Source organism: Hyla sarda, chromosome 8, assembly GCF_029499605.1.
Source record: "Hyla sarda isolate aHylSar1 chromosome 8, aHylSar1.hap1, whole genome shotgun sequence".
NCBI classification, from domain to species: domain Eukaryota; kingdom Metazoa; phylum Chordata; class Amphibia; order Anura; family Hylidae; genus Hyla; species Hyla sarda.
In genome coordinates this window covers 218,780,408-218,800,660 of record NC_079196.1, presented here as the reverse complement: position 1 = coordinate 218,800,660, position 20,253 = coordinate 218,780,408, and the positions used below count along the sequence as shown (strand labels likewise).

The 20,253-nt window shown below is 42.8% G+C and overlaps 1 protein-coding gene across 1 annotated transcript in view; it reads right to left on the bottom strand.

Moving 5' to 3' along the window:
• Positions 1 to 2,026: 2,026 nt before the first annotated feature.
• Positions 2,027 to 20,253, bottom strand: part of LOC130284632 (NXPE family member 4-like) — a 54,297-nt gene continuing 36,070 nt past the window's right edge. Inside the window, exons 4-6 of the mRNA XM_056535157.1 lie at positions 14,044 to 14,105; positions 10,207 to 10,425; positions 2,027 to 2,589 (exon numbers count right to left, since the gene is read on the bottom strand). Coding sequence (XP_056391132.1) covers positions 2,042 to 2,589; positions 10,207 to 10,425; positions 14,044 to 14,105 — 829 coding nt within the window. The 3' untranslated portion in view covers positions 2,027 to 2,041. The remainder of the gene's footprint in view (positions 2,590 to 10,206; positions 10,426 to 14,043; positions 14,106 to 20,253) is intronic.

Genomic DNA, 20,253 nt, shown 5'->3' with positions numbered 1-20,253 from the left:
CAAGGCCCAGAAGGGAGAGTGCACCATGAACATTTGAGGCGATTTGCACAGGGGTGGTTGATTGTTACAGCAGTTCTGACAAACGCAAAACAATAAATATCCATATGTGACCCCATTTTGGAAACTACACCCCTCACGGAATGTAATAAGGGGTGCAGTGAGCATTTACACCCCACTGGTGTATGACAGATTTTTGGAACAGTGGTCTGTGAAAATGAAAAATACAATTTTTGATTTGCACAGTCCACTGTTTCAAATATCTGTCAAACGCCATTGGGGTGTAAATGCTCACTGCACCCCTTATTAAATTCCATGAGGGGTATAGTTTCCAAAATGGGGTCACATGTGGGGGGTCCACTGTTCTGGCACCATAGGGGCTTCCTAAATGGGACATGCTCCCCAAAAACCCTTTCAGAACTCACTCTCCAAAATCCCATTGCCGCTCCTTCCCTTCTGAGCCCTCTACTGCGCCCGCCGAACACTTTACATAGACATATGAGGTATGTCCTTACTCGAGAGAAATTGGGTTACAAATTTTAGGTTGATTTCTCTCCTTTTACCCCTTGTAAAAATTCAAAAATTGGGTCTACAAGAAAATGCGAGTGTAAAAAATGAAGATTTAGAATTTTCTCCTTCACTTTGCTGCTATTCCTGTGAAACACCTAAAGGGTTAAAACACTTACTGAATGTCATTTTGAATACTTTGGGGGGTGCAGTTTTTATAATGAGGTCATTTATGGGGTATTTCTAATATGAAGACCCTTAAAATCCACTTCCAACCTGAACTGGGCCCTGAAAAATTACGATTTTGAAAATCTTGAGAAAAATTGGAAAATTGCTGCGGAACTTTGAAGCCCTCTGGTGTCTTCCAAAAGTAAAAACTTGTCAATTTTTTTATGCAAACACAAAGTAGACATATTGTATATGTGAATCAATATGTAATTTATTTGGAATGTCCATTTTCCTTTCAAGCAGAGACTTTCAAATTTCGAAAAATGCAAAATGTTCAAAATTTTCATGAAATTTTCTGATTTTTTACCAAGAAAGGATACAAATATCAGTGAAATTTTACCAATAACATAAAGTAGAATATGTCACGAAAAAACAATCTCGGAATCAGAATGATAAGTAAAAGCATTCCAGAGTTATTAATGTTTAAAGTGACAGTGGTCAGATTTTCAAAAAATGCCCAGGTCCTGAAGGTGAAAATGGGCTGGGTCATGAAGGGGTTAAAGGGGTACTCCCGTGGAAAACTTTTTTTTTTTTTTTTTTTTTTTTTTTAAATCAAATGGTGCCGGAAAGTTATACAGATTTGTAAATTACTTCTATTAAAAAATCTTAATCCTTCCAGTACTTTTTAGGGGCTTTATACTACAGAGGAAATGCTTTTCTTTTTTGATTTCTCTGATGTCATGACCACAGTGCTCTCTGCTGACCTCTGCTGTCCATTTTAGGAACTGTCCAGAGCAGGAGAAAATCCCCATAGCAAACATATGCTGCTCTGGACAGTTCCTAAAATGGACAGAGATGTCAGCAGAGAGCACTGTGGTCACGCCGTCACGCCCCCTCCCATAGACTTGCATTGAGGGGGCTTGGCATGACGTCACGATCTTCCGTCCCCGTGGTCAGGAGCAATTAGCCAGAGAACCTCCAGCGCTTCCGGAAGCAGTTACAGGTGGGTGCTGCTTGCTATATTGTGGGGGTCCCCAGCGGCCGGTGATCTGAGATCTTATCCCCTATCCTTTGGATAGGGGATAAGTTGTCTAGGGGTGGAGTATCCCTTTAAGGTAAAAAATGTATCCAGGTTAAAGTATACTACATGTTGTAGCAATATACTCTCTACTACACTTATGTAAAGAACACTCTAGAACACTTATGTAAAGCACTTTTGGGCACACACCATAGGGCTGAGGGTGAGGGGTGTAGCTAAAAACAAAATGGTGCCCCATTGTAGGAGGATTCATTGCCTTCTTATGTTTTGAAACTTGGAAACATAAACAATAAGATAGGATCATTGGGTTTTCATTACTTTTTTATTTTATTATTGGCAAGCAAAACTAAAAGCCATACTCAAGATGCTTTGAAATGTGTGTCCCGAGGGATGGACGACCACAGAGCCCGCTGCCACCGTCATATCCCATGTATCTACAAACCCAACATTAATCCCTTGGAAAACCTCCCGTAGGACCAGATACTGGTGGTAGCCATGTAAGTCTCCTTGCATCTCCACCGGCGAGAAGGTTTCTCTCGTGTTCTCGGACTTGATGACCACCTTGGTGTCCGGACTTCTGATGAACAGACGTTCCACTGCTCGGCGGATGTTGAAAGCCCGTTTAATGAAAACCTTTATTGGGAAATGTCTGAAATGTTGTCCCATTGTAATCATAATTATGGTGTCCTTCCCCCCGGCCAGCTGGTCAATCTGGCGACTGGTGTACATGTCCTCCTTGAAGTAGTAGAATGGGGGATGTTCTAATGGGAATCCGTGCCTCTTATAGGAGATGTACATATCTTTCTCAAGATTTATGGCTTCTAGTGCTTTGTGCCACTCACTCCATCCTGATCCGTGGTACCGGAAATATTTTGCTACTGTTTGAGAGAGACACAAACATTTTGATTAACCCCTTAAGGACGCAGCCCATTTGGGCCTTAAGGACGCAGACAATTTTATTTTTACGTTTTCGTTTTTTCCTCCTCGCCTTCAAAAAATCATAACTCTTTTATATTTTCATCCACAGACTAGTATGAGGGCTTGTTTTTTGCGTGACCAGTTTTCCGTTGTAATGCCATCACTCACTTTACCATAAAATGGATGGTGCAACCAAAAAAATACTATTTGTGTGGGAAATTAAAAAGAAAACCGCAATTTTGCTAATTTTGGAAGGTTTCATTTTCACGCCGTTCAATTTATGGTAAAAATGACATGTGTTTTTTATTCTTTGGGTCAATACGATTAAAACAATACCCAGGATAACATACTTTTCTATTACTGTTGCGCTTAAAAAAAATCACAAACTTTTTAACCAAATTAGTGCGTTTAAAATCCCCCTATTTTGAAGACCTATAACTTTTAAATTTTTCCGTATAAGCGGCGTTATGAGGGTTCATTTTTTGTGCCTTTATCTGTACTTTTTATTGATACCATATTTGCTTATATAAAACTTTTAATAAATTTTTTATAAATTTTTTTGCATATTAAATGTTATTAAAAAAAAAGCAGCTATTTTGGACTTTTTTTTTTTAACGTTCACGCCGTTCACTGTACGGTATCATTAATATTTTATTTTAATAGTGCAGATATTTATGCGATTTAGGCGATACCAAATATGTATAAAAAATATTTTTTTAACACTTTTTGGGGGTGAAATAGGGAAAATGGGACAATTTACGTTTTTATTGGGGAGGGGGTTTTTCAAATTTTTTTTACTTTATTTTTTTACTTTTTTTACTTTTATTTTTACACTTTAGGGGACTATTAGTCCCCTAAAGTGTAAAAATAAAAGTAAAAAAAGTAAAAAAATAAAGTAAAAAAAATTTGAAAAACCCCCTCCCCCAATAAAAACGTAAATTGTCCCATTTTCCCTATTTCACCCCCAAAAAGTGTTAAAAAAATATTTTTTATCAATCGATTGCTAATCCTGTTCAGTGCTATGTATAGGACACAGCACTGATCAGGGTTATCGGTCATCTTCTGCTCTGGTCTGCGGGAAGACAGATCAGAGCAGAAGACTCCCGGAAGACAGCGGAGGCAGGTGAGGGGACCTCCTGCTGCCGTGCAGGATGATCGGATCGCCACAGCAGCGCTGTGGGCGATCCGATCATCCATTTTAGTGTCCGCAATGCTGCAGATGCCGTGATCTGTATTGATCACGGCATCTGAGGGGTTAATGGCGGACATCCGCGGGATTGCGGGTGTCCGCCATTACCGGCGGGTCCCTGGCTGTGATCAACAGCCGGGACCTGCCGCGCATGATCCGGGCATCACTCCGATGCCCACGGTTATGCTTAGGACGTAAATGTACGTCCTTCGTCGTTAAGGGGTTAAAGGGATACTCCGCCCCTAGACATCTTATCCCCTATGTAAAGGATAGGGGATAAGATGTCTGATTGTGGAGGTCCTGCCACTGGGAACCCCGCAATCTCTCTGCTGCACCCTGCAAGTCTAAATTACTTCTATAAAAAAAATCGTAATCCTTTCAGTACTTATGAGTTTCTGAAGTTAAGGTTGTTCTTTTCTGTCTAAGTGCTCTCTGATGACACGTGTCTCGGGAAACGCCCAGTTTAGAATAGGTTTTCTATGGGGATTTGCTTCTAAACTGGGCGTTTCCCGAGACACATGTCATCAGAGAGAAGACAGAAAAGAACAACCTTAACTTCAGAAGCTCATAAGTACTGAAAGGATTAAGATTTTTTAATAGAAGTAATTTACAAATCTGTTTAACTTTCTGGAGCCAGTTGATGTATAAAAAAAAAAAAAAGTTTTTTCCTGGATAACCCCTTTAAGAGCCATAAATCTTTTGTGTGTGTGTTTTTTTTTTGTTTTTTTTTACCTACAGGCCCATATGAGGCTTGTTGTTGTATTGTGCCCGACTAATTGTACTTTGTAATGACACCTTTTATTTTATCATAAAATGTAAAGCGCAATGAAAAAAAATGACACGGTTTTACTACTGACATTTTGTATTCATTCGATTAAAACGATACCCATGGTTACATGCTTTTCTACTATTTTACTACTTAAAAAAGTCTAACTTTTTAAAATAAAATAAGTATTCTTAAAGGGGTACTCCAGTGGAAAATATATATATTTTTTAAATCAACTGGTACCAGGAAGTTAAACAGATTTGTAAATGACTTCTATATAAACATTTTAATCCTTCAAGTACTTATCAGCTGCTGTATGCTCCAGAGGAAGCTGTGTAGTTCTTTCCAGTCTGAGCACAGTGCTCTCTGGAACTGTCAGGAACTCTGGAAATGTCAGGAACTGTCCAGAGTACAAGCAAATCCCCCATAGCACACATATGCTGCTCTGGACAGTTCCTGAGATGGACAGAGGTGTCAGCAGAGAGAACTGTGGTAAGACTGGAAATAAATTCAAAAAGAAAAGAACTTCCTGTGGAGCATACAGCAGCTGATAAGTACTGGAAGGATTAAGATTTTTAAACACATGTAATTTACAAATCTGTTTAACTTTCTGGAACCAGTTAATAAAATAAATATATATATTTTCCATTGCTGTACCCCTTCAAAACTTTTCTTTTCTATAACTTTTTTAATTTGAAGCTGTATGGCGCTGTATGTGGGGTTTATTTTTTGTGTTGTGATCTGTAGTTTTTATTACTACACTTTTGCATATATTTTGCGACTTTTTGATCACTTGTTATTAACCCCTTAAGGACTGAGCGTTCTTCCGTTTTCCCACTTTCGTTTTTTCCTCCTCACCTTTTAAAAATCCTAACCCTTTCAATTTTGCACCTAAAAATCCATTTGATGGATTATTTTTTTACGCCACCACTACTTATAATGACGTCAGTAATTTTACCCCAAAATCTGCGGCGAAACGGAAAAAAAATCATTGTGTAGCCAAATTGAAGAAAAAACACCATTTTGTAAATTTTAGGGGCTTCCATTTCTACGCAGTATATTTTTTTGTTAAAAATGACACATTCTCTTTATTCTGTAGGTTCATACAATTAAATGATCCCCTACTTATATAGGTTTGATTTTGTCGGACTTCTGTAAAAAATCATAACTAAAGGAAAATACGTTTAAAATTGTCATCTTCTGACCCCTATAACTTTTTATTTTTCCGCATATGGGGCGGTATGAGGACTCATTTTTCACACCGTGATCTGAAGTTTTTAGCAGTACCATTTTTGTATTGATCAGACTTGTTGATCGCTTTTAATTCCTTTTTCATGATATGAAAAGTGACCAAAAATACGCTATTTTGGATTTTGGAATTATTTTGCGCATACGCCATTGACCGTGCGGTTTAATAAATGATATATTTTTATAATTTGGACATTTCCAAATGGCGATACCACATATGTTTATTTTTATTTGCAATGTTTTTTTGTTTTTTTTTTTAATGGGAAAAGGGGGGTGATTCTAACTTTTATTAGGGAAGGGGTTAAATGATCTTTATTCATTTTTTTTTTCACTTTTTTTTTGCAATGTTATAGGTCCCATAGGGGCTACAACACGGCACACACTGATCTTTTACATTCTCATAGGAAACCATTGATCAATGATTCTGCTGCTTGACTGCTCATGCCTGGATCTCAGGCACTGAGCAGTCATTCGGCGATAGGACAGCGAGGCGGAAGGTAAGGGACCCTCCTGCTGTCCTACAGCTGTTCGGGATGCCGCAATTTCACGGTTGTCCCGAACAGCCCCCTGAGCTAACCGGCAGCGTTTTACTTTCACTTTAGAAGCGGCAATCAACTTTGAACGCCGCGTCTATAGGGTTAATAGCGCGCGCCACTGCGATCAGTGCCGCACGCTATTAGCCACGGGTCCTGGCGGTTGTTAGAGGCCGAGCCCGACGCACTATGGCCCCGTGTTGTAAAAGGGGAGTGGACTCAGGGTGTACAGGTATGCCCTAAGTCCTTAAAGAGTACCTATCACTAAATAAACTTTTGTACACTAACTTAAGCTATGTTCCCTAACTACATCTAACATCTTCCCTGCCCTAAAAAAAATTTTTAAAGAGCTTTAAAAAGCTCTGTAAGTAACCTATCTTCTTGCTCACTTAGTGTGAGCACCCAGCAGGAGAATGTGGGAGTGCCCCAGCAGGCTCCGCCTCACTGAAGCCTGCTGGGGGGGGGACTGCTTCCGCCCTCACCTCGGGTAGTGTACGGGGCGCCGCTTGTCCTCACTGCCCAGATGCCTGCCTGTCATCAGTGAATGGAGCGCTGCTTGTCCTCAGTGAATGGAGCGCTGCTTGTCCTCAGTGAATGGAGCGCTGCTTGTCCTCAGTGAATGGAGCGCTGCTTGTCCTCAGTGAATGGAGCGCTGCTTGTCCTCAGTGAATGGAGCGCCGCTTGTCCTCACTGCCCAGATGCCTGCCTGTCCTCAGTGAATGGAGCGCTGCTTGTCCTCAATGAATGGAGCGCCGCTTGTCCTCAATGAATGGAGCGCAGCTTGTCCTCACTGCCCAGATGCCTGCCTGTCCTCAGTGAATGGAGCGCTGCTTGTCTTCAGTGAATGGAGCGCTGCTTGTCCTCAGTGAATGGAGCGCTGCTTGTCCTCAGTGAATGGAGCGCTGCTTGTCCTCAGTGAATGGAGCGCTGCTTGTCCTCAGTGAATGGAGCGCTGCTTGTCCTCAGTGAATGGAGCACTGCTTGTCCTCAGTGAATGGAGCACTGCTTGTCCTCAGTGAATGGAGCGCTGCTTGTCCTCAGTGTAGTGTACGGGGCGCCGCTTATCCTCAGTGTACGAGGCGCCGCTTGTCCTCAGTGTATGGGGCGCCGCTTGTCCTCACTGCCCAGATGCCCGCTTATCCTCAGTGTTCAGAGCGCCGCTTATCCTCGGTGTTCAGTGCCCTGCATGTGAGCACAGCGCTCGCGCCTGTCTGATTGACAGGCGGGGAGCTGCGCTGAGCTGGTCACGTGCACAGCTAGCACTGCGATTTCGGAGTCCGGAGTCCAAAATCAATGAAAAGCTTGCGGCTAGAGAGACCCCACAAAAAACACATAAAAGGAAGCATTTTGTTTACATTAAATCTAATTACAAAGTTGTTCTATATACAATCAACTCTAACAAATCAAAAAAAATTGATGATAGGTACTCTTTAAGGAGTTAATAGTTTTTTTTTTTTTTTTTGGGGGGGGGGGGTTGTTTTTGCACAATTATTATTTTTTTGTTTCTTTTTACATTTATGCCATTCCCTTGTATGGGAAAATTAGCATTATATTTTTAATAGTTTGGACTTAAGCGCATGTGGTGATACCAAATATGTTTATTTATTGATTTATTTGTTCATTTATTTGTTTATTTATTTATGTTTATTTTTATTTTTTTATTGTAAAATGGGAAAGTGGGGGGGTGATTTAAATTAGTATTTGGTGAAGAACTTATTTATATTTTTTCAAAACTTGTTTCACTTTTTTCTTTTTTTTTTTTAATTAGTCCCCATAGGTGACTGCTAATAGCCTGGATCTGCCATCTATAAGGCGAGCAAAACTCCTGCGCTCACATCATTTGCTTGATGTTTATGTACGTCATGGTGCGCCAAGTACCTTACATTTAGGTCTTGTATCCTCTAGGGATTAAAGTTTCCATCTGAACCTGCATTATCAATCTGTTTTTTTAACAGTCACCCTAATAGTCCCATTTCTTGGGGGACTGTTCTACAAATAGAACTATAAAAAAGGAGGGCTTATGCAGATATCTATAAAAGGGTACTCCAGGGCTTACCCACTGTGTCTCGGGCGGAGCAGGGCAGCACCCACAGCAATGCAGAAGAAACAGGAACATCCAGCGAAGAAATTGTGCAGTGACAAAACATTGTTCTTTAAAAGCAAACATCAGAAACAAAACATGTGACGCGTTTCAGGTGTGGTATACACCCTTAATCGCACATTCAAAAGGTAAATAGAGAATTCTGTTATAGAGATGACGTGTCGAACTCAGGTGTTCACTATGGGAGACAGATGTTAACCCTTTACATACTGGAAAAAAATCTGTTTGCACGTTGATCGCCAATAAGGTGAAGATCTATAAAGAATACCTGCTGTGAGTGATTCGAAACTGTAAATATAAGATTCCAGGAATTATTGTCCAAAAAAGGGATTTAACACTGTGTACTCGACCCCCATATAAATAGTATATCGTCTATGTATCGGCCATACCATAACATGTGAGGTTTATGAGGATGATTACTAGGGGAAAAAAGAAATTCTTCAGAAAGAAGGTCCTGACATATGTCCCCCAGAGGATCCTTTGTTAAATTACAAAGTGAGATCTGAATATAGTCAGTCAGTGCATGTGCTCTATACAAAGAGCAGAGTGCTCACGTGACCAGCGACTCCACGTCACTAGGATGTGGAGTCACAGTATGTAAATTGAGCCGGCAGAGTCCCGCCTCTAGCGTGCAATTCACTGAATTCAACAGAGGATCTTCTGGGGGACATATTTCAGGACCTACTGGACATATTTTAGTAAGTGACCCCTCGTTGGACTCCTGTTCACCCACACTATAACCCAGTGTATTGGCTTTAGTGTGTGTGAACTGACTGACAGCTTCCTTTAAACCCATTGCAAGGATTGCTGGAAAGGGGCCTGTAAGTATTAAAATCGTATAACAATTCCATATTACATTTTTTATAGGGCCTCCATCCAGCAACAGAGCAGTCCATCCGTGGCCCACCCCCACCGCCCATTGTCAGCCTGACTTATAATCAGATCCTGCATTTTCCTTTAGTGCAAACAAATGGTGCAAAATATAAGTAAGTACGGGGCACTCACCATGCAGGGGTTGATTGTAGAGACAGAGAGGCAGGGGCGCTTGAAGCGCCGGTGAAGCGCTCCGGCCACTCCGTCTCTACACCCGCATGTTTCTGTAACAGCATAATGAAATCAATTTTCTACAATAGAGTCCTGCATGGTGAGTGCTCCGTACTATTTTCTATTGTGCACTATTTGTTTTCTGGTCTAGGTTACAAGCTGCACTGCCGGACGCTGGCATGCTCCACAGCCTCCTTGGAAAAATCCAGGGCTGAGATGCGCGACATCATGGCTTAAAAACCTGGGTTGCGTGTTGGAAAGGGAGGTAAAAAAAACACACACAAACAACAAAAGGTGTATACCACACCTGAAATGCGTCACTTGCTTTTTAAAGAAAAAAAGTTTTGTTCTGCATGATTTCCACGTTGGATATTCCTGTTTCTTATGCAGGTTTGTAAATTACTGCTATATAACAATCTTAACTGTTCCAGTACTTATCAGCTGCTGTATGCTACAGAGGAAGTTGTGTAGATCTTTACAGTCTGACCACAGTGCTCTCTGCTGACACCTCTGTCTGGATCAAGAACTGTCCAGATCAGAAGCAAATCCCCATAACAAACCTCTTCTGATCTGGAAAGTTCCTAACATGGACAGAGCTGTCAGCAGAGAGCACTGTGGTCAGACTGGAAAGAACTCCACAACTTCTTATATTATTACATATATTTTTACGACTGTAAAGACAAGTAGAGGTCTTACTCTTGATGCCCCCGGTGAAGTGCATTATAAATTGGCGTAATGTGGAATCTCCGATAAGGAAAAGCTTCTTCCCCTGAAGACATCTGGTAAAGTCGTCATCGGTTTTATATAAAGTCATGTTACAATAGACAGGATTCCAGATGTTGTCGTAAAAGTGTCCGCTCGGGAGAGGGGAGTTCATTCCGCTCTTACACTGTGGCTTTGGGGCTTCTTTTGTTTCTAAGAAAAACACAAGATCATTAAATGGGTACTCTGCCCCTAGGCATCTTATATATCTTATAAGATATCTGATCGGAGGGGTCCCGCTGCTGGGGACCCCCGTGATCTCCCTGCTGCACCAGCATTCCTTTAGAGTGTTGGGTACAGAGCCGCAGGCTCATGACATCATGGCCACGCCCCGCTCGTGACATCAGGGCAACACCCCGCTCGTGACCTCAGGGCCACACCCCCTCAATAGAAGTCTATGGGAGGGGGCCTGACTACCATCACACCCCCTCCCAAAGACTTTCATTGAGGGGGCGCAGCCCTGACATCACAAGCCTCTGCCCCACATCACCAGTCATCCGGCACAGAGCAAAGTTTGTTCCGTGCACAGGATATCTGGGGTGCCGCAGCCGAGATCGCGGTGGTCCCCATTGGCGGGACCCCATGGACCAGACATCTTATCCCCTATCCTTTGAATAGGGAAACAGATGTCTTGGGGAGGAGTACTCCTTTAAAGACAATTATATATTATAAGGATCCTTTTCCTATGTGCTGGTCATAGGGTTCTGGGACACTCAGTGATGAGTTGTAATAATTGGAGGGAATCCAGAAGCAAACTTACATTAACCTTACAGTGCCCCCACAGGTGAAATAAAGTATTACATTATGTTCATTGTAATCATTACGTACCAATTATACCAAATAGTGAGCTTCCAGCTGTTGCAAAACTACAACTTCCAGCATGCTCGGACAGCCATTGGCTGGCAAATGGATTCCACCATACATTGCACACTGCGGAACTGCAGCGGCGGAAAACTTCACCGTTGTAATTCCGTGGTGTGCAATTTACACTGGTATCCATTCGCCAGCAATAGGATTGTGCTGCAAGGAAATTCATCCACCTAAAGAATGCCTTTGTTTATTCTTTCAGCGGAATGTTGAGCAGAATACTGTACATTGCCATCTATGGGGACCGGCAATGACCGCCCAGTGCCGACCGCCTTTTGTATCTCCACCCGGAATATTTCCGGTCAGATATTCCGTATTGTGAGTTCGGTCTAAGAGGCTTAAAACGTAATGTCATGTTCCCATGATCCAGGTTTTTTGCACCTTTGCCCAAACAGACAAAGAAAAATTCAACAATTTTACAACATATCCACCAGAAGATGGCGATATAGTGTCATTGTATCATGTTTGCAAGGTCAGACCCATTAAAGAACATTAGAACCCAGTGAGGAACCCAGTTTTCTATTGAGAACCTGACATTCACTTTAACTTAAAGGGGTACTCCACCCCTAGACATCTTATCCCCCATCCAAAGGATAGGGGATAAGATGTCTGATCACAGGGGTCCCGCTGCTGGGGACCCCCCCCCCCCCCGCAATATAGCATGCAGTAGCAGCACCCACCTGTATCTGCTTCCGGCAGTGCTGGAGGTTCTGGCTCCCGACCACGGGAACGGAAGATTGTGATGTCACGACTCCACCCCCGTATGATGCCCCTCAATGCAAGTTTATGGGAGGGGGCATGACGGCTGTCACGCCCCCTCACATAGACTTGAATTGAGGGGGTGGGGCGTGAAGTCACACGGGGGCGGAGTCGTGACGTTACGATCTTCCATTCCCGTGGTCGGAAGCCAGAACCTCCAGCGCTGCCGGATGCAGATACAGATGGATGCTGCATGCTATATTGCGAGGGTCCCCAGCGGCGGGACCCCCGCGATCAGACATCCAAAGGATAGGGGATAAGATGTCTAGGGGTGGAGTACCCCTTTAAGTGTTGAAGAAACTTCACGCCCGAGAACTGTAAAGCCGTATTATAGGAAGGAGCTTGACACGTCTACCACTAAATACCAGCAGAACTTTTAATTCCTCATAAAACAGCACCTGGTGGATGGATTTATGATATTGTCTTTGGATTTTATTGTTAGTGTGATTCATTATGAAGGGTGTGTATACATTTACAATTCACAAGCATTGTGTGGTGTCCCGGTACCGTATTTTATATGATACCTGTGTAAGAGGTCCCCATAGCCAGAGTCCCTAGGACGTCGGGGTCCCTCTGTTGTAGATCTCCCCTTGTCACCTCTCACTTAGTCAATAAGTATTTAGCAGTTTTATTTAATATTTATATTAGTATAAGTATAGATATGTATAGATTTAGTTATCTACCTGTTCGAAGCGTAGCAGGACCTGCGGGTCACGTGATTAGGTTAGAACTCTATGGTTTTGCAACAGGACCTTTGGAGGTTCCCGTGACGTATGCACCCACAATGCACTGTAACGGGGGTGACAGTCGTTGCGGACCAATCCAAAACCGCCGGCCACAACCCATATAAGGGACCTGAGCCATCTTGATCCCTCTCTTGGGTTGCTGACTCTGGAAGAGGTAGGACCTCCGCAGCTTACAAGACTAATTACTGGGCCGAAGCCTTGTGGCCTCGGCCTATAACATAGCGGATGTACTAAGCAATTCCCCGCTACTCATCGCAGGATCACTGGGCCTCAATATTCCCCTAAATCCAGGGGATCTCTGCTTTACAATTCTCCACAAGCCAAATTAGGCTTATATAATCCCAACCGACTGTCAATCGCTGTTCAAGCCTAATGTAAAGAGACTCTGTTATCTGGACTGTTACTATTACTAAATGTACAGAAATTCCTCAGTAAAAGTTCCTGCAAGTTTTCAGTTAACAGCGGCTGTGGACAATCCTTTATTTCTGAATCACCTATTGCTTTTGGGAAGGGTGGCAATAGGCCTATCAAGAAACACAGTATTTAACCCTCACCCTGGCGTCACGAGTGACAAGGGTTAACAGCACCCTTAATTATCCTGCACAACGACACCCTAAACACCCTACACCCCCACGGGACAGTGTCCTCTCATCCGCCACGACACATTGTTTTATTGTTCTAGTGAATATAAAAAAAACTATGCAATTTTGCAAATAACCTGATTAGGGAAATCTCCTTGCGATTTGTGTATGCAGCTCTAGTGCAGACTCAGGGTCTATTCACACGACAGAATTTTCATTTGCTGAATTTTGCCTCAGATTAAAGCCCATAGACTTCTATGGGCTTGCGCAATCCTATTCACACTTCTGAATTTCCACTTGCGGAATTCCCCCCTGCTGGGAAGAGTTGTTACTGTTGTTTCTCACCCTGTGTTGGGCCGGCATAAATTTCGGCTGGGTCTACCTTCTCCTTTATCAAACAACCTTGGGGGCCGGCCACCCACTTCGGACAGAGAGCCTACACATTTCCACACCCTATATCCATATCAGCAGATCACACTTCTTTCCAGGGGAGGAGTCTATGGGAGAGGGAAGTGCCCTCCCACACACGATAAGTAAGGGGAGCTGCAGCTGCATCCCCCTCCTCCTCTATTCACATATGACATTAGATGGCTATTTTGGTCAGAAGGTTTCAATTATATCCATGATTTATATAGTGCCGTCTTGTTACCTTTCTAAATAAAAGAAGGCTGCCGCAGGCCTCACCCCTGAGGTCTATAATATAAAACATGTCGAAGGCCTCATGTATGGCTAAGGCCAAAAGCATGTATTACCCCACCCACCCTCATTTTAAAGGGATTGTACAGGATTTAACCTTTCTTGTATCAGGAAACACTTACCTCCACATGTGGTAACACTCACTGCATCAAACGTAGGGGGGATTTCTACAGCTATATTATTCCTTAAACAAAATAAGACAGAAACTTGTTAGATTTTATACTTGGTCATATCTACAGTGTCCATTTTGGGACATCGTCAGTCATCAGACGTAACTCCGTCCTCCGTTAGGTGAAACGGCGTCCCGCCTCCTCCCTCGGACCAATCGCAATCAGTCGTCAGCCGCAACTCCGTCCTCCGTCAGGTGAAACGGTGTCCCACCTCCTCACTCAGACCAATCGCCGTTAGTCGTCAGCCGCAACTCCGTCCTCCATTAGGTGAAACGGCGTAATGCCTCCTCACTCAGACCAATCGCCGTTAGTCGTCAGCCGCAACTCCATCCTCCGTCAGGTGAAACGTTGTCCTGCCTCCTCCTTCACACCAATCGCCGTCATCCTTCAGCCACAATTCCATCCTCCCTCTTCCAAAACTCCGTCATCCAAAACGCTGTCATGCCTCAGATGATTCTCCTTCAGACGCAACTTCCTGCCGCATAGTAGTTCCGACACTGCACAACATGTATAGCAGAGAAGAAACTGTGAAACTTGCACATGCACTACAGACATTACATGTTCTACAGAGTCTGCATAGCAGAGCCGACACTGAATAGCGTGTACAGCAGAACACGTAGAGCAGAGCTATCACTGAATAACATGTACAGCAGAACACGTAGAGCAGAGCTATCACTGAATAACATGTACAGCAGAACCCGTAGAGCAGAGCCGACACTGAATAGCGTGTACAGCAGAACCCGTAGAGCAGAGCTATCACTGAATAACATGTACAGCAGAACCCGTAGAGCAGAGCCGACACTGAATAACATGTACAGCAGAATCCGTAGAGCAGAGCCGACACTGAATAACATGTACAGCAGAATCCGTAGAGCAGAGCCGACACTGAATAACATGTATAGCAGAACCCGTAGAGCAGAGCCGACACTGAATAACATGTACAGCAGAATCCGTAGAGCAGAGCTATCACTGAATAACATGTACAGCAGAACCCGTAGAGCAGAGCCGACACTGAATAGCATGTACAGCAGAACCCGTATAGCAGAGCCGACACTGAATAACATGTACAGCAGAACCCGTAGAGCAGAGCCGACACTGAATAACATGTACAGCAGAACCCGTAGAGCAGAGCCGACACTGAATAACATGTACATCAGAACCCGTAGAGCAGAGCTGACACTGAATTACATGTGCATCAGAACCCGTATAGCAGAGCAGACACTGAATAGCATGTATAGTGGATCCCGTATAGCAGAGCCGACACTGAAAAACATGTATAGCAGAACCCGTATAGCAGAGCCGACACTGAATTACATGTGCATCAGAACCCGTATAGCAGAGCTGACACTGAATAACATGTATAGCAGAACCCGTAGAGCATAGAGCCAACACTGACTCAGTTCTGCTACACGGCAGGAAGGTTTTTCGTCTGAGGGATGAAGGAGTTTCAGATGAGAGACTTTAGGATGACAAAGGAGGGAGGAGGGAGTTGCGGCTGACGCCTGACGGAGATTGGGCCGAGGGAGGAGGTGGGACGCCGTTTCACCTGACGGAGGACGGAGTTATGTCTGATGACTGACGATGTCCTATAATGGACACCGTACATATCATTTGTAGTCAGTACATGTAAACCCCAGTTGGTCCCATGCAACAATGTAAACCTAAAATCGCGTTAATTTGAAACTACTTTATGCTACTTTATACTAACATTGGGTATTCATGATTCATGTGACAGGCCACAGGGGTATTAAAGGGGTACTCCGGTGCAAAACAACTTTTTTTCAACCCCTTAAGGACGGACCCATTTTTTACCTTAATGACCAGGCTTTTTTTTTTTGACATGTTTCTCTGGTAATAACTAGTGTTGAGCGGCATAGGCCATATTCGAATTCGCGAATATTCGCGAATATGTGGACGAATATTCGTCATATTCGCGAATATTCGCATATTCGTAATATTCTCGTTTTATTTTCGCACATGCGAATTTTCGCGTGTGCGAAAATTAACATATGCGAAAATTTGCATATACAAAAACAACATGAACGAAAATTCGCACAGCGGTCTCACACAGTAGTATTAGAGCCTTCTTTACACCACACAAGCTGGAAGCAGAGAGGGATGATCACTGTGATGTGTACTGTGAAAAAAAAAAAAATGAAAAAAAAAAATGAAAAAAACACGAATATTCGTAATTACGAATATATAGCGCTATATTCGCGAATATTCGCGAATTCGCGAATATGCGATATTCGCGAATAAAATTCGAATTGCGAATATTCGCGAGCAACACTAGTAATAACTTTAGAACGCTTTTTCTGAGCGGAGCGATTCGGAGATAGTTTTTTCGTGACATATTGTACTTTATATAACTGGTGCATTTTTGTTGACATATGCAGCATTTTTTTGTGAAAACCTCCAAAATATTGTGAAAAACTGAAAAATTTTTGGCATTTAAAAAAAAACATTTTTTTATGGTGCTCACTGTGCGGTAAAAGTGATGTTATATTTATTCTGTGGGTCAGTACGATTATGGCGATACCATTTTATATGGCTTTCTATGTTCTTTTGCCTTTTCTGAGCAAAATATTTTGTTCCCTTTTTTGTGTTTCCTACAGCCATAACTTTTCTATTTTTCGTCCGGCGCCATTGAGTGAGGACTTTATTTTTGTGAGACAAGCTGTACTTTTTATTGGTATCATTTTGCTACCACATGCTACCTTTTGATCTTTTTTATTCCGCTTATTGTACCAAAATTGGCAAATTTTGCGTTTTTTTTTTTTTTTTACGGCATTCACTGTGGGGGATAATTTACATTATAGTTTTATAGTACACGTCATTAAGGACATGGCAATACCTAGTGTGGATATGATTTGTGGTTTTTTTTATGATAATACAGGGCTTTTATTGGGAAAGGGGAATTTATTAATTTTTTTACACTTCATACTTTTAATTAAGAACTTTAATTTTTTTTTTTTTCATTTTTAACAGGTTACACTATGTTGCAATACATTTGTACTGCAGAACATCTGACCTCCTGCTGCCATAGCAACCAATGGCACTGCCATTGGTGAACAGGGGGAGCACCCTCCCCCTGTCAACACCATAGATGCCGTAATCAGGATTGATCACGGCATCTATGGGGTTAATGCTGCCGAGACCGGCGTGTCAACTGTGATTGACAGCTGGGTCCCGCCACCGATCTCCTGAGCTGCGCACAGCAGAACTGGAGATTATCAGGACGTATGCATACGTCCCAGTGCGCGAAAGTTTCCAGTGCATGTACGGATGCATACGTCATATAGCGGGAAGGGGTTAAATCAACTGGTGCCAGAAAGTTATACAGATTTGTAAATGACTTCTATTTAAAAAATCTTGACCCAGTACTTATCAGCTGCTGTATGCTCCAGAGGAAGTTGTGTAGTTCTTTCCAGTCTGACCACAGTGCTCTCTGCTGACACCTCTGTCCATGTCAGGAACTGTCCAGAGTAGGAGAAAATCCCCATAGCAAACCTCTCCTGCTCTGGACAGTTCCTGACATGGCAGCAGAGAGCACTGTGGTCAGACAGGAAAAAACTACACAACTTCCTCTGGAGCATACAGCAGCTGATAAGTACTGGAAGGATTAAGATTTTTTAAAAGTAATTTACAGTGGTCCCTCAACCTATGATGGTAATTGGTTCCGGGAGGACCATTGTATGTTGAAACCATCACATGTTGAGTACATATGTCTATGGAAAACTCATAATTGGTTCCGGAGCCCCGAGACCATCATATGTTGAGTACATATCTCTATGGAAAACTGGTAATTGGTTCCTGAGTCAATAAAATTTCAACCCAAAGTAAGTAAAAATAACCACACAAAGTACAGATAAACCAGAAAAAAGAGTGTTTTGTGCAGGGTGCATCCAGTTGTTGCAAAACTACAGCATGCCCAGATAGTCTCTAGTTTTACAACACCAGGATGCACCCTGGCTGGTAAACAGTGAGGTATGCCAGGGACTTAGGTAGCCAGGGATGCACAGTTTGCGCCACCAATTCTTCTTTGTAATGACGTCAGTCATTTTACCCAAAAAATCTACGGGGAAATGGAAAAAAAAATCATTGTGAGACAAAATTGAAGAAAAAACACAATTTTGTAACTTTGGGGGGCTTCCGTTTCTACGCAGTACATTTTTCAGCAAAAATGACACCCTATCTTTATTCTGTAGGTCCATACGGTTAAAATGATCCCCTACTTATATAGGTTTGATTTTGTCGCACTTCTGGAAAAAATCATAACTACATGCAGGAAAATGAATACGTCTAATATTGTCCTCTTCTGACCCCTATAACTTTTCAATTTTTCTACGTACGGGCCAGTATGAAGGCCTGTTTTTTGCGCCGTGATCTGAAATTTTATCAGTACCATTTTTGTTTTGATCGGACTTTTTGATCACTTTTTATACATTTTTTATGGTATCAAAAGTGAACAAAAATATGCTAATTTGGAATTTTTTGCGTGTTCGCCATTGACCGTGCGGTTTAACTAAAGATATAATTTTATAGGTCGGCCATTTATGCACGCGACGACACCATATATGTTTATTTTTATTATGTTTATATTTTTTTTATATGGAATTTGGGAAAAGGGGGATGATTTAAACTTTTAATAAGGAAGGGGTTAATGTGTGTGTTTTTAGACTTTTTTCTTATTTTTTTTTTTTACACTTTGTTCCTTTTCTTTTTTTTACACATTTAGGAGGAATCATCAGATTCCTCATACAGATCATTATGGTTGCATAGAACCACATTGATCTGTGCTCCACAGTGGATAGAAAGCCCCCAAAATCGCGCTGTAGGGGGGGGGCGATCTACCCCACTGGACCACCAGGGAGTGTTCAAAGCTTCCTTTAGATGACGTTGTCAGCTTTGACAGCGGCGATCTTAAGGTTAATAGCAAGCCACAGCGATCGCCGCATGTCGGCTATTAACACCGCCCCCCAGCTACATGAATCAGCTGGGGGCCGTCCGGTATGGCGCGGGCCGGGAGCCCACGCCATACCCCGTTAACGGCACATGGACGTGTATACACGTCCATGGTCGTTAACAGGTTAAGGGGTTAATATGCATGGGGGTTAATGTATATGGGGGTTAATGTACATGGGGGTTAATGTACATGGGGGTTAATGCGCCGGGGGCCGGGGATACGTTTTAGGACTCACCACTCTGTTTTATTGTACTGTATAACACCTGGCCCGCAGCAGTCACTGAGTGAATCTCGCGGCAATGTCATGTGACGATTCAAAGTCACATGACTTCCCCGCGAGATTTGAAGCTCCGCTCCTCCGTGATTTCAGTGTTGAAACAGCCTGGTGCTGTGGCCTGGCGGCAGCTGTAGCTAGCAGCGCCGCCGGAGAACCGTTTATTTTCACGATGGCCTGACAAAAAAGTATCGTATGTCGATACTGCTTTCAAGATACAATGGCTTCTGAGAGGCCATCGTATGTTGAAAATAACGTATGTCGAGGACATCGTATCTCGAGGGGTTACTGTACAAATCTGTTTCACTTTCTGGTACTCGTTGATTTGAAATCCGTTTTTCCTCTGGAGTACCCCTTTAATCCTTACATCCTTGCAGAAGTTTTGTATCATAATCTCTGCCTGCTATAGAGATCTATAGGCTACAAGACATTCAAGGGCTTTAACTCCATAATGACCTCAACATTTACTGAGACTGAAATGGACACCACTTCTTGGTGGGAACCCTGCTTGTACTTGAAGGGGTACTCTCCCCTGGACACTCCTTTGGATAGGAGATAAGATGTCTGAACAGCAGGGATTCCGACACTGTGACCCCCCACGATCTCTGGACGGGACCCAGCGTTCTGAACATTGTTGTTCAAAATGCTGGGTTCAGGCGGACACGGACATGACATCACACCATGCCCCATTCATGTTTAGAATGTCAGGCAGATCCCCTGTGATCAGACATCTTATCCTTTAGATAGGGGATACAATGTCCAGGGGTCGAGTAACCCTTTAACCTCCCACCATTTTTCAAAGTACAGAGCCAGCTATTCTAAGGATATAGGAAGCCTTTGAGTGGTTTTACTGCTCTCTACATCTACACTTATGCAAGAAAAGTATTTTCAATACTTTAAGAAGTATACAGAATGGATATTG